Source organism: Mus pahari, chromosome X, assembly GCF_900095145.1.
Source record: "Mus pahari chromosome X, PAHARI_EIJ_v1.1, whole genome shotgun sequence".
NCBI classification, from domain to species: domain Eukaryota; kingdom Metazoa; phylum Chordata; class Mammalia; order Rodentia; family Muridae; genus Mus; species Mus pahari.
The window spans coordinates 81,674,676-81,688,548 of NC_034613.1; the positions used below are offsets into that span (position 1 = coordinate 81,674,676).

General features: G+C 39.1%; 1 protein-coding gene across 1 annotated transcript; it reads right to left on the minus strand.

Moving 5' to 3' along the window:
* Positions 1 to 3,534: 3,534 nt before the first annotated feature.
* Spin4 (spindlin family member 4) lies at positions 3,535 to 7,443 on the minus strand. The gene has a single exon (XM_021188161.1). It carries the CDS (start codon positions 6,960 to 6,962, stop codon positions 6,213 to 6,215), a length of 750 nt encoding a protein of 249 aa, XP_021043820.1. The 5' UTR covers positions 6,963 to 7,443; the 3' UTR covers positions 3,535 to 6,212.
* Between the last annotated feature and the right edge of the window lie 6,430 nt (positions 7,444 to 13,873).

Sequence of the window (13,873 nt, forward strand, 5' to 3'; positions counted from 1 at the left end):
GTAGTGGGAGTGGGTGGGTAGGGGAGCAGAGGTGGGGGGCGGGGTATAGGAAACTTTCGGGATAGCATTTGAAATGTAAATAAAGAAAATAATAAAAAATTAAATAAATAAAAAAAGAAAAAAGAAAAAGCATTGGGAGGAGTTGGGGTGGGTTGCTAAGGGAAGGAGGCCAGCTGCGTATTGGATGTATTGTAGCCAGGAGATGGTACCTCATAGCTCCTTCTGAGACTGATTTTCCTGTTCGATAATGTTAGCATGGGTAAAAGCTGATTTGGGGGCAAGAACAAGCTCACAGGAGATGTGCAGGTCAGCTACTGGGTATCTGGCATACCCATTGGGGTAAAGTTTACCCATAACTCCGGTCCACCAATGATCATACCATGGATTGTTGATGGAGAGCTGAAAATGAGTTTTAAGGTTGGTGAACGTAGTGCCACCACGATTGGTGGATTTCATTCTGCAGCTCCAACATCTGCAACCTCCATATGTGGAGACTTCCTGGAGACATTCGCCTGTGTTTCAGTAACTAACACAGTCATTCAGCTCAAAAAGGAAACAGGGCTATCACTATTGTGTTCCATAGTAAATATTTTAGTACCATTTGTACTTCTTAAGATTTGGGGTGAGATATCACAGGTCTTTAGGACTTAGGCTCTAAATATTTACAAATATTCTACCCCTAAGCTATACTCCCTAAATGTTTGTCTAAGACCTTACAAGTTACTAGGTCAGAGGTCTCATAATGTGGGAATTTAAAGGTTTTGTTTGGGCTTTTGTGTCTGTATTACCACCCCCAAGTTTCTTCTCACATTTGGTCTGGTCATATTTGGCTCTAACAAGAAACCTTTAACTGTACATACTCCATCTAAATGTATCAGCAACACAATTTGTTTCCTCACTTTAAGTGTTTGTTTAAATGGTATCTATTCTTTGATTTTCTCTCTATATAGAGACCAGCATACCCCTGGAGTGTTAGAACAGTTAAAAAGCCCCTCTCTACCGCTCAGAATGAAAGAACTGCAGTATCACATTGTAAACATGCAGGTTCTGAATCTGTATGTGTAGGAGAAAATGAGTTTCCTCCAGACGGGAAGATCTCAAACAAAATCGAAATTTGAACAGATGCATTCATTTCCCAATAGAGTGAACCTTCTTCTGACTCAAGCAATTAGGTGTGATAAATTTTACTATGGAAAAATTGAAATGGTTCTAGTTCAAAAGCTAGGAAAGTTTATACGGTAACACAGTATTCTACACTGATTTATTTGTTCTATATGTTTCAGAATAAGTCATATTGTATTCTCAACTGCTTAACCAGAGTTGTATCTAGACACAAATCAAGCTATGAATATAGCTTGATCTAAATACTAAGGTTTGGAACATAAAAGAACAGTTCATAGCTATCTGGATGCTTTAAGAGAACAACATTTGTCTATACCGTTTAATAATCTATCTTCAAAGCCTACTAGGCCAGAAACAGACTTTTCATTTTGTCTATTATCTAATGTCTATAATCTAATATAACAATCTAGTTTATGATCTAATATTGCAATTCAGTTCATGGTTCATGACTTAGGGCTTAGATAGACCTCTTTGTCTAAATCAGGAAGATTTTTGTTTTGACCACTGCTACTTTCCCAAAATAGCAAACTCCCAAATTTGAAAAAGACTGTCAGGATTAGGGTTACCCTCTTTCTAGCTGTTACAATATAAAATATCCTAATATCTTACAAGAAATGTGTAAAGTTTATGTCTGGCCTAGAAATCTGAGAAGGTTGAGATTTCTGTCTTCTTTATTCAGTCCCTAGGACTATGGCCAGGTTAACTCCAGTGTTAAATGTTGACACCAATTAGTATTTAAAAGAGTCACTACAACAAAACCAGAGTAAATTCCACCTGGATTAAAGTTGGCCTGTCCCCACAGAATCAGCTAAGCAGGGCTCATAGGGGCTCACAGACACTAAAGTGACAGACTGCATGGGTCTGAGCTAGGCCTTCTGCACATATGTTATGGTTGTATAACTGAATGTTCTTACGGGACTCTTAGCAATGAGAGTGGGGAGTGTCACTGACTCTTTTGCCTACTTTTGGGATCATTTTCCTTCTAGTTGCCTTATCCATCCTTAATATAAGGGTAGGGTCTTAGTCTTATTGCAACATGATATGCCATGTTCGGTTAATATCCCTGGGAGGCCTGATCTTTTCTGAAGAGAAATGGAGGAAGAATGGATCTGGGGGTGAGGGGAGGTGGAGTGAGGGACTGGGAGGAGTGGAGGGAGGGAAAAACCACAGTTGGTATATAATGTATGAAAGAAGAAATTGAACAGAGGTGTAGCAGTGGGGTATGGGGAACTGAGGATAGCTACTAGAAATTCCCAGATGCCAGGAAAGCAAGAGGCTTCCAGGACCCAACGAGGGTGACATTAGCTGAAATACCCCACAAAACGGAGGAAGAACCTGTCAAGACCATATCCAGAGGTTAGGCATGGACCCCCGTCGAGGTATGGGGCCACCACTCGTCTCAAAAATTTTAACCCAGAATTGTTCTTGTCTAAAGGAAATGCAGGGACAAAGTGTGGAGCAGAGACTGAAGGAATGACCATTCAGAGACTGCCTCACGTAGGGATCCATCCCATCTGCAAACACAAAACCCAGACATTATTGCAGATGCCAAGAAGTACTTGTTGACAGGAGCCTGGTATGGCTGTCTCCTGAGAGGCTCTGCCAGAGCGTGACCAATACAGATGGAGATGCTCACAGCCATCCATTGGACTGAGCACAGGGTCTGCCATGGAGGAGTTAGAAAAAGGACTGAAGGAGCTGAAGGGGTTTGCAACCCCATAAGAAGAAAGAAGAAAAATATCAACGAACCAGACCCCTGCAGAGCTCCCAGGGACTAAACCACCAACCAAAGAGTACACTTGGAGGGACTCATGGCTCCAGCTTCACATGCAGCAGAGGATGGCCTTATCTGGCATCAATGGAAGGGAAGGTCCTTGGCCTGGTGTAGGCTTGATGCCCCCTGTGTAGGGGAATAGGAGGGTGGTGAGGTGAGAGTGGGTGTGTGTGTGGGGGAGGACCCTCATAGAAGTGGGGGGAGGAGGGTGGAATAGTGGGTTTGTGGAGGGGAAACTGATACTGGGAAGGGGATAACATTTGAAATGTAAATAAATAAAACAACCAATAAAAATACATAAAAAATAAAAACAAAATATAAATAAAGTTGGCCATTCATGTGAACATTCTTAGAAAACACAAAAGACACTACTATTATTGGTTATAGTTTTATTTGTACATAATTTATTTTTAGTAAATATATAAAACATGAGCACCAAATTCATGACAGTGTTCGCCTCTGCAGAAGAGGTGGTGTGGTACTTGCAAATGAATTTATTAGCCATTAATACTGACCAATTGCAATCTATATCTGCATTTAAAGCAAACATGTCAAAGTACAGATATTTGGTAATTTGGAGGGGAGGTAAACATGTTTTTCACATCTTTCATATTTTTTTATATTTTTCCATATTTTTCTAGTAAATAAAAGAATACAAAGGTAATTATACTATCATTATAGCTGATGAATTTATTACATTTTTCTGAACTGGGCAAATACATAATGACATAAAGCACATAAAAATCATCAGTAACTTTTATAATATAAGCAACTTTCAACTTTGTGTGTAATTGACAGAGAATATATATTCTGTAAATGACAGAAAAATATATATTCTGTAATAACAAAAAGTCTGAAAAAGCCAATTGCCACTGGGAAAATATCAGGGAATGCATTAAAGATACATAATAAAATTCATTCCCAGGATTTGAATGTTTTATAGCTTAGTCTCAGGTAACTTTTAAAAAATACTTCTAATGCTATTTCACTCAGTCATTTTTTAAGCTAGTAGAATTTTAATGACAAAGCTTCATAGAGACAGCTTATGAAAAAAAAGACACAACCTGTTGCTTGTTAATTCAATTAAAAATTCAAAGAGTAATCTAAAACTGTAATTTTATTTTGGAATGCAAATCCAAGTATAAGTGCATTATTGGTAAATAAAATATGGCAGAATAATAAATGGCTATTTCACCATAACCAAGTAGGATTTACTCCAGAAATAAAGGTTTGTTTTAATACTAAATACCTAGCTTTCTAATAAATCATGCATCAACAAATTAAAAAAACTATATAAGTTTAATAATGGATATTGAAAAGACATTGATAAAATCAAGGAGACATTTCTAATAGTAATACTATATAAAAACAAGAACAGAAGAAATTTCTAAACACTAATAACTACTTACCAACAATCAACAACAAAGTCACACATGAAACAATAAAGTCATTCTCATAAAAATTAGAAATAGGAAAGGCATGTCTGCCATCATCATCACATAACACTGTTCTGGAAAATCCAGCTAATGTTATACTAATAAGTATAAGCATTAGAAGAAATAAAATTATCTATATTTACATACAAAATGATTGTATATATCAAGAAAATCCAAAAGTTTCTAATTTAACATCCAATGTAACATATAGGATTAAATAAACACATTGGATAAAAGATAAAAATATAAAATCTGTAGATTTGCTTTATTGATAAAAATAAAAAGTTACTTATAAGATGGAAAAATATTCAACTTATTACAAAATTCGATAACTGCAAAAATAAATTCCATTTGATATGAATGACCTATATGAAAAATGTTATGGAAACAAGATAAAAATATTTCAATGATCTACCAAATCTCTTGTGTGGTAAGAATATCACTATTAATTTTATTCTTGTATATAAGAACACAGAAAATTGATGCAGTTCTGATAAGTATCAGACCCTTTGAGAACATCAATAAAATGCATTGTTTTTTCTCTTGAAAGGATGAATGTTGAGGATAAATTATAATAAGAAAGAAAAACGTAACTATTGAAAGGGAATTTGTTATTCCAGTTCCTGAAACTCATGGTCTGGTATTATGTTTAAAATTAACTTTTACTCAGAAATTTGAAAAGGAGTGATTTTTTTAAAAAGTCATTTCAACAGTAGAATATGTAATGCAAAATATTTAGAGTTGAGTCCCCATGTATTAGCATATGCAAAAATGAATTTCAGGTAGATAAAAAATTTAAATATAATAAAAATTATAAAGGAAAAACCAAGTGAATATTGGTATGACCTAGGTTAGGGACACCTGTCTGAAAAAGATAGGAAACTAAAAATTTATAAAAGACATAGACATTTAAAAATTATAAAATTAAAGTTTTTAAAATTGTAAAGTGAACAATAAAGTCAAGATTAATAACAATATAAAATTCATTAACACATGAAAAAAGATTAAATGCACTTTCATTGTAGAAATTCCTATAACTTTACATGGAAAATATCAACTGAATATATAAAAAAACAAAGAATAGGAATTAGCAAAACAAAAAAAGAGAACTATCCCAAGTAGAAAAAAATAAGTCTCATTGAGTCAGGTAAACATCAAATAATGAGGAAAACCATGGAACTTTCCACCTGTCTGCATTTCATACACTAAAGACCAGTGGATGGCAACCTTGCAATAGTTCTTAAAGCTAAATATATGCCTACATAACACTTCTATAGAAATAAGAGCACCGTAATACAATAAAACATCATTATGAGTAAAAAAAAAAAAAAGGAAATAAATGGCCACCAATACCAGAATGGATACTTTTTGGCACATCTTTGTGGACTGTGAACACTGGTAAGAGGAAGTGTGAGAGTGGCGGACAGAGATTGACTGTGCCATTTATCTAAAACTATATCATATGGAAGGTCAGTTTTACAAAAGCTACATCGAAGTATCTGCTTTAGAGCAGGGAAAACATCCTAAGAAAAATGCCAAATTCTCAAACAAACGCGAGGAATTAGAAAGACGGGCAAGGGAGCAGAAGACACGTTGCACAGTTTATCTACTTTTGAGTTGTTTCGGTGAATCCAAACACTTCTTTTTTCTCTTAGCAACCAATTCAAAATTTCAATTATAAAACAAATAAAGAACAAAAGTACCAACATATACTTGAGTCAGAACTGGGAAACAGTCAATATAAGTTATGGAGGCACAATAAGATTTAGCCACTGTCCGGAACTTTTGACCTCAAAATTGTACTCAGGCAAACTTAATTTTGAGAACATAAAATATTTAACCTCTGATAGTTCCATACGTTTCGCAAAGAGTCTATAAACTTACGGGGTTTTCACCAAGCCATAGACGTAAATGTGAATATCATCATCAAACTTAATGAAGTAGACAGATGGCTTGGCTACCACCTGATGAATAAAAATTCCAGTTCTCTTGGATCCATCGTCTTTGGCGTGTTCCACCTGCTTACCCACAAGGCTGTCGAGAACCTCCCCAGGCTCCTGTTCTGCTGTAGGGAAGTAGTAGTTGGAATCTGGAATGATACGCAGGTCACCATCTTTGTAGTCGTCCAGCAGGGTGTACATATAGAGGACCGGATCTTTCTCGTAGGTGATGTAAAACCAAGTATCCATTATGGGGGCTCGCGCCAACACCATACCCTTCCACTCGTCTTTCTTGCCATGCTCACCTTCGAAGACATGTCCCACTGCCTTCCCAATCAGGGAGTCAGCCAGGCGAGAGTCGATGCGAGGAGAAGGAACTCTTTCCGGAAGAATCTCCAGCGCTAAAACTCTCTTATCTCTGTGCAGTTCCAGTCCGTACACACTGTCTTTGCCATCATATTTGATGATGTACAGAGTGGGCTTCACGGAGACCTGCTCGAGCACAGTACCTTTCCATTGCTCCACTGGCTCATTGCCTTCTTTCCAGCCGTGTTGAATGCGGCAGCCCACGATGTTCCTATGAGTGAGGAAAGTGGGCTTACGCCGCTGCTTCTTGTGAGTGTGCCTTTTCTTCATCAGGTACGCGGACACACCATCCACCCCAGTAGGAGGCACGGTCGGAGGAGACATGGCTCGAGGCTTTGGTGGCCGAAGTAAAGCTGCCCTTTGCTTAACAAGCTAACAGTCAGCAGTGTCCAACGGCAGATATTTTTCGCGATCCGAGAGACTGTAGCAGCCCTCTTTTCAGATTTTGTCAGAAACGAGCTAACTGACTGGGAACTGAGACAGAGAGTGCCTCTCACTAGTGCTTTTTTCCTCCTTCAGGGAGGGGTGATTGCAATAGTGATGGCTAGAGAGAGATGGCGGGCTCCCGGGTTCGTTCTGTCCGCCCCTGGCGCCTTCCCGGACTCCCAAGCCCACGTCCCAGCCAGAATCCGCCACTTAGCTGTTGTTGTCAACGCTGCTGCGGTCGCAGAACGGCAACAGAGAAGAAGTCGACAGTTAACGTGGACCGGAGATAACAGGGATGTTTCGCGGCCACGAAAGTGCAGGCAGTAGCACGTCTCCCAGCAGTTTGCGCTTTGCGCGGCCTGGTCTTGGCAGCGCTTGTCAGCTTGGCCAATCTGCAAAACCGGGATTTTTGTTGCTTAGGGAATCCTCCTCCTCTGAGCCCGCCCTCTCCTTTCCTCCACCCCTCCCGCTTCCGTCCTGCCTTCCGCTCCTGGGGCAGCCACACTGACACAGGCTCTTTCCTTTACTCCCGTGGCCCCCAACCGGTTCATTCCCACCAGAACCAGACAGTCCAGCTCCCCTCCTCCCCTGCAGGCTGTCTGCTGCCCAACTGCATACTTCACTGAGGCTCCATCTGCTTTCTATCTTCCAGGAATTCCTCACAAGCAGAAAAAGAAAAGAAAAGTGAAAAAGAAAGAAAAAAATACGTGGGGTGGGATAAATTGTATAAACAAATCTACATTTTCTTTCTTTTTTAAGGAATTTGAAGCGGGATTGGGGAAAAGTCGTGCACAGTCCATGTTAACTTAAACTTTCCTTTATATTTTCTACCTGATCATTCGTCCTAGCGATTTTTTAGTATATTTTTCTAAGTGGAAGGGAAAATATGCTGGTATTTGCTTTTCTAAAACTGAGTGAAATAAAAAGCAAAACAAAACAAAACTAACTTTAGCCATACAAACCAGGCAAACTTCAAAATGTTTATTAAGCTGATTTCTTATTAATATATCTTTCTATAATCTTACACTTTTGAGAGCATACTTATATATTTCTATACTTTTATTGCTTACTTTGTCATTTATATCATGAGTAGCTTCTGTAGTTATTGAATACTCTGGAAACACGATTTGTTTTTCGTTTTTTTTTTTTTTTGAGACAGGGTTTCTCTCTGTAGCCCTGACTGTCCTGGAACTCACTCTACATACCAGGCTGGCCTCGAACTCAAAGATTTGCCTTCCCCCTTTCTCTGCCTCCCAAGTACTGGGATTAAAACCATGCACCACCATGCCAGGCTGGAAACACAATTTTTAATGGTTCCATATGTGAACATAAAGAACACAGCTCTCATCTTAAAATAAAAGATGGCTTATTCTGGAGTCAAATATAAGTGACTAAGACCAAGGTCCACAACTTTAGGTTACCCCAAGTTCTATGATCCAATGTGGTAACAGTTTCATGGAATTTTGTTGGTGTTGTTGCTGCTGTTTATTATTAACCTGTGTGTGCATGACATGAATATGTTGGAAGGGGCAGAGGTGGAAAAGTGGAAATCAGAAGATAACATTGTGTAGTAACTTCTTTCCTTCCACCTTTACTTGAATTCAATGGATTGAACCCAGGTCCACAGGCTTATGCCACAAGTTCCTTTGTAAGATAAGCCTCTTACCCAACTGGCCTCATGAAATTTTTATAGCAGCAAAACAAAGAGAACTATAAATCAGGAAACTTTTAAAAGGCATGGGGGGGGGGAAGCCTTGGGTAGGCGTGTTATAGCAAACCGGAGAACCTTCTGCAGTAGGCTTCAGATACTATCTGACAGCATTCCCTGCCTTTGGGCCAGTGAAAACCGAGGATCTGTGCACACATTCCAAAAGAACTTACCTAATAGCCGGAAGAATGGTTAGGTCACTCACAGAGTTGAACAATGCATGACCATTTTGGGTGGGGTGAGGGTTAAGATAGTTTAAGATAATGTGACTCTGGAACTTCGACAGCTGAACTCCTCCATTATACTCACAACTGAATCAGTTAATCAGCCATGTACAAAGTTCAACGTATGTGTGGCTTTTTCCCCCAGAGAACTTCAGTTAACCCACACTGTTTCTTCTTAATATTCCTTCAATGGCTCCTCATTTATCCTAAATGGTCTAAGGCAGAAAAAGTAAATAATACAACTCTCCTTTTCATATATGAATTGATTAATTGAACTCTTCTTTATTTTCGTTTTTTTTCCCCTGAAATCCAAAAGTTGGAGTTGTGGTCCCATTCATTTTTTTATATAGTATATTTGGATCATATTTCTCCACCCCAACATTATGCTCTCTCTAAAAAAAAACAAATCAAAACAAACAATCAAAAACAATAAGACAAAAAAAAGCATACACAAAAACATGGAGTCTCTTATGTTGGCCTGTCTTAAAGTATGATTTGTATACCCAGTGATGCTCTATTGGAGAAAACTGATTTTCCATTTCCTAGCAGATACCAATTGCAAATAACTCCTTGGTTAGGGATGGGATTTAATGTCCATCTCTCCTTCTAAGTGTTGGGACTTTGCAAGGTCTGAACGTGAGCAGGTCTTGTTTGTGCTATCATAGTTCTGTGAGTCCATATGCATATCTATCAGTCCTGTTGTACCTTAAAGACACAATCTCTTTGAAATCATCTACCATCTTTGGTTGCTACAGTCTTTCTTCCACCTCTTCCTCATAGACCCCTGAGCCTTAAGGGGAGTGTTTGATAAAGTCATGCCACTTAGGACTGAGTGCACTAAAATCTCTCATTTTCTGCACATTGTCCAGTTGTGGATCTTTGTGTTAATTATCATGTATGGGTGCTGTGATAGTTTGTATACACTGGGCCCAGGGAGTTGCACTATTGGAATGTGTGGCCCTGTTAGAGTGGGTGTGGCCTTGTTAGAGTAGGTGTGTCACTGTGGGCGTGACCTTTAAGATCCTCATCCTAGCTGTCTGAAAGTCAGTCTTCTACTAGCAGCCTTCAGATGAAGATGTAGAACTCTCAGCTCTGCCTGTACTGTGCCTGCTATGTTCTCACCTTGATAATAATGGACTGAACCTCTGAAGCTGAGAGCTCTTTATAAGTAAGTTCTTTATAAAAGTTGCCTTGGTCATGGTGTCGTCACAGCAGTAAAACCCTAAGACAGAATTTGGTACTGGGAGTGGGGTATTGCTGTAATAGGCCTGACCATGCTTTTGTTTGGGAGAATGTGGATTTGGGGAGTTTGGATTTGGAAAGCAGTGGAATGCTTTAAATGGGACTTAATGGGCCGTCCTAGTAGGAATATGGACACCAGGAAGTGAAATGGAGCTGAATCCTGTGTTCAAGGGTATTAAATTGGATTAAGGAAGCACTGACCTTGGGTCAAGATCCCAACCAGCTAAATTTAGGTAGGTCCAGGCATGGTGGTACAAACATTTAATTGCAGGAGGCAAAGACAAGCAGATCTCTGAGTTCAAGACCACCCTAGAACAGAGAAATTTCTAAGTGAAGAAAAACTTAAATCCAGGTTTAGTGGAGCCCACCTTTAATCCCAGTATTTAGAAGACAGGTATGCAGATCTCTGAGTTCAAAGTCAGTTTACAGAGCAAGTTCCAGGACAGCCAACCTTATGCAGTGAAAGAGTTGGAAAAAGGAAGCTAGTGATAATGTAATGGAACAAGGGGCCATGTTCCAGCCCCCAGAAAGCAGCAGAACTCAGCAGCTTTGGCCACATGGCTCTGTCTTTAGAGTTCAGAATAGAAGGGACTACTGGGACAATTAATGCTGGTTAGCTGGAGCTAAGAAATTAGTGGTGATTAAGAAGAGATCAGCACCAGTGAGGTGAAATCTTCTGGGAAGTGTTTTCTGAGAGCACAAAGATGCTGTGCTCCAGAGATAGTCAAGGTTGTACCTCCTGCAGCACTGTACTTAGTAATGTTTAAGAGTCACCCAGGTCATGAAGAGCAGCTGAGGCTTGGCACTGTGATAGGCCATGAAAGGACATTGGTGAAGGTACAGCCTCAGTTGTAGTTGACAGCCCAGGACTGAAGGCTCCATGTAAAGGAGTTGAGGCTTGGCACCATGAAGAGAGTCTATGAGAGGCTATTGGTGAAACCCAGATGCAGCGAAAGACCCCCAGCATATTGGAGATGCCAGTACCATGGCATGATCACCAAGAACAGAAGCAGCAGTGGAGTGGATCAACCTGAGTTTAGAGTGCTAAAGAGGGCAGAACTAGAGAAGTGATGTCAGCCCTTTGGAAGAGCCCAGAAGATCATGTGCAGATGCTAGACATTGAAACAAAAAGCTGTAACATTGAAGTTGCCTTGGAGACACCAAGATATTCAAGATGTCAGAGCCCTGAGCTATATGCTGAGGAAAGCTCCTAACAGAGAGTGGAACCAGCCCAGGAGAAAGAAGTTTGCTGCTGCCAACAAAGATGAAAAAAGAGTTGGAGATCTAAAGAGAGCTTTAACATCAGACATGGAGATGCAGAGTTTGGAGTTTGCCCAGTTGGTTTCCTATCTTGCCTTGGAGATTACAGTTAGGTGATTGGATGGATCTCAGAAGAGACTTTGAACTTTGGACTTTTAACATTGTTGAAACTGTTATAGACTATGGGAACTTTTGAAGTTGGACTAAATGTATTTTACATTATGCTATGTTTAGATATGCCCCCCATAGAGTCATGTTTGAACAAACCTATGGGGGCCAGGGAGTAGAATGTGATGGTCTGTATATGCTCGGCCCAGGGAGTAGCACTATTAGAGGGTGTGGCCCTGTTGGAGTAGGTGTGTCACTGTGGGTGTGGGTTTTAAGACCCTCATTCTAGCTACCTGGAAGTCAGTCTTCCACTAGCAGCCTTCAGATGAAGATGTAGAACTCTCAGCTCTGCCTGCACCATGCCTGTCTAGATGCTGCCATGCTCTTGCCTTGATGATAATGGACTGAACCTCTGAACCTGTAAGCCAGCCTCAAATATATGTTGTCCTTATAAGAGTTGCCTTGGTCATGGTGTCTGTTCACAGCAGTAAAACCCTAAGAACATTGCTATGTTCCTGCAGTAGAATAATAATATTGAGTTTTACCCTAGGGCTCATAATCTATATAGTCCCAGGTTCTTGGCCACTTTAGCAGCATCAGTCATGGTTTTCATCTTACGAAGTGGACCTGAAATCCAATCAAAAGATGATTGGTTACTTCCATAACATTTGTACTGCTACTGCACCAGGATAACTTACAGGAAAGTCACTGTTGTAGGTCTCAGAGCTTGTAACTAGGTGCTATTGTTGATTACTTTTCTTCTCCAATACCATACAAAGTATGTTCCAGCACCATGAATGCAAGTCAGTAAGGGTGAAGCTTTTATTTGGGCGCCAGTTCAATTTTTCTGTGTTCAATAGTATTTTCCTCAGCAATCAGGCCTTACCATAACATTATGGAGAGTAATCAACAGCCTTATCATTAACTTGTGATGCTTTGTGGTTCTTTGGGACCTCTTTGGCCCATGACTCTCAACAAGATGTACTTCATTCATTTTCTCCCCCATAATGTACAATGTTCAATGCATGTGTGGCCTTTCCCCCCAGAGAACTTCAGTTTCTTTTTAATATTCTTTTTTAAAAATCCAATTTTTGGATTTCATGGAGAAAAATGAAAGTAGAATTCAATTAATTCATATTGATATTCAGAAGGTATTTTCTCCCCCATAATATGGAGATTACATTTAAATTCCTTTCATATATGTATGTTGTTTAGGAAGTTTCTATAGTAATGGGTTTTCAAAAGCTTTTCAAAGCCCTTTATTGTTAGTTGTTCCTGTTCATATTCCTTCCTCCACTCTGCCCTCCCACCCTCCTGCCTTAATCCTCCTATTCTAGTTTCTCCTTTATATCTTTAAACAGGGTATTCTATTATCCCTTCCTTAGAAGATCTCCTCCCCACTTTCATTCCTCACTTGCAACCTAAACTCTTATGGCTATTTTAAATGAAACAGGTTTCCAAAGCTTAATAGCTAATATCCACACATAAGAGAAAGCATACAATATTTGTCTTTTGGGGCCTCCATTATTTCACTCAGAATGACTGTTTTTACCTCCATAAATTTACTTTCTAATTTTAATTTTAAAATTCTAATCAATTTTTCTAAGTAGCTTTATATACTATTCCACTGTGTAAATACATCTATTATATCTATTATCCATTCTTCAGTTGATGGGCATTTAAGCTGTTTCCAATTCGACTATTATGAATAGAGCAGCAATATACATGGAGGAGCAGCAAGTATCTCTGGAGTAAGAAAGAGGGTCCTTTGGATATATGCCCAAGAGTGCTCCAGCTAGATTTTGTGATAGATTTTTAACTTTTTGAGGAATCTTTATACTGATTTTCATTGTGCCTGAACCAGTTCCCAATTCTATGAACAATGAGTAAGTGTTCTTCTGTCCCTGTATTATAGACAGCACATACTTTTTAAAATTGATCTTGCATAAAATAAAATCTCAAAATAGTTTTTGTTTACATTTTTCTGGTAGCTAAGGATTTTACAATGTTTCTGAGCTCTTTGTGTTTAATCTTCTAAGAAGTCTTCAATTCTATACCTATTTTTAAAACTGGATTATTTGTATTCTTTTTTAAAACAATTTTTATTAGATATTTTCTTCATTTACATTTCAAATGCTATCCTGAAAGTCCCCTATACATTCCCCCTGCTCTGCTCTCCAACCCACCCACTCCCACTTCCTGGCCCTGGAATTCCCCTGTAATGGGGCATACAATCTTTGCAAGACCTCCCAATGATGGCCAAGTAG

What these genes read in the sequence shown, in the direction of transcription:
- Spin4 (XM_021188161.1), bottom strand. Translation starts at nt 6,962, where the DNA reads ATGTCTCCTCCGACCGTGCCTCCTACTGGGGTGGATGGTGTGTCCGCG.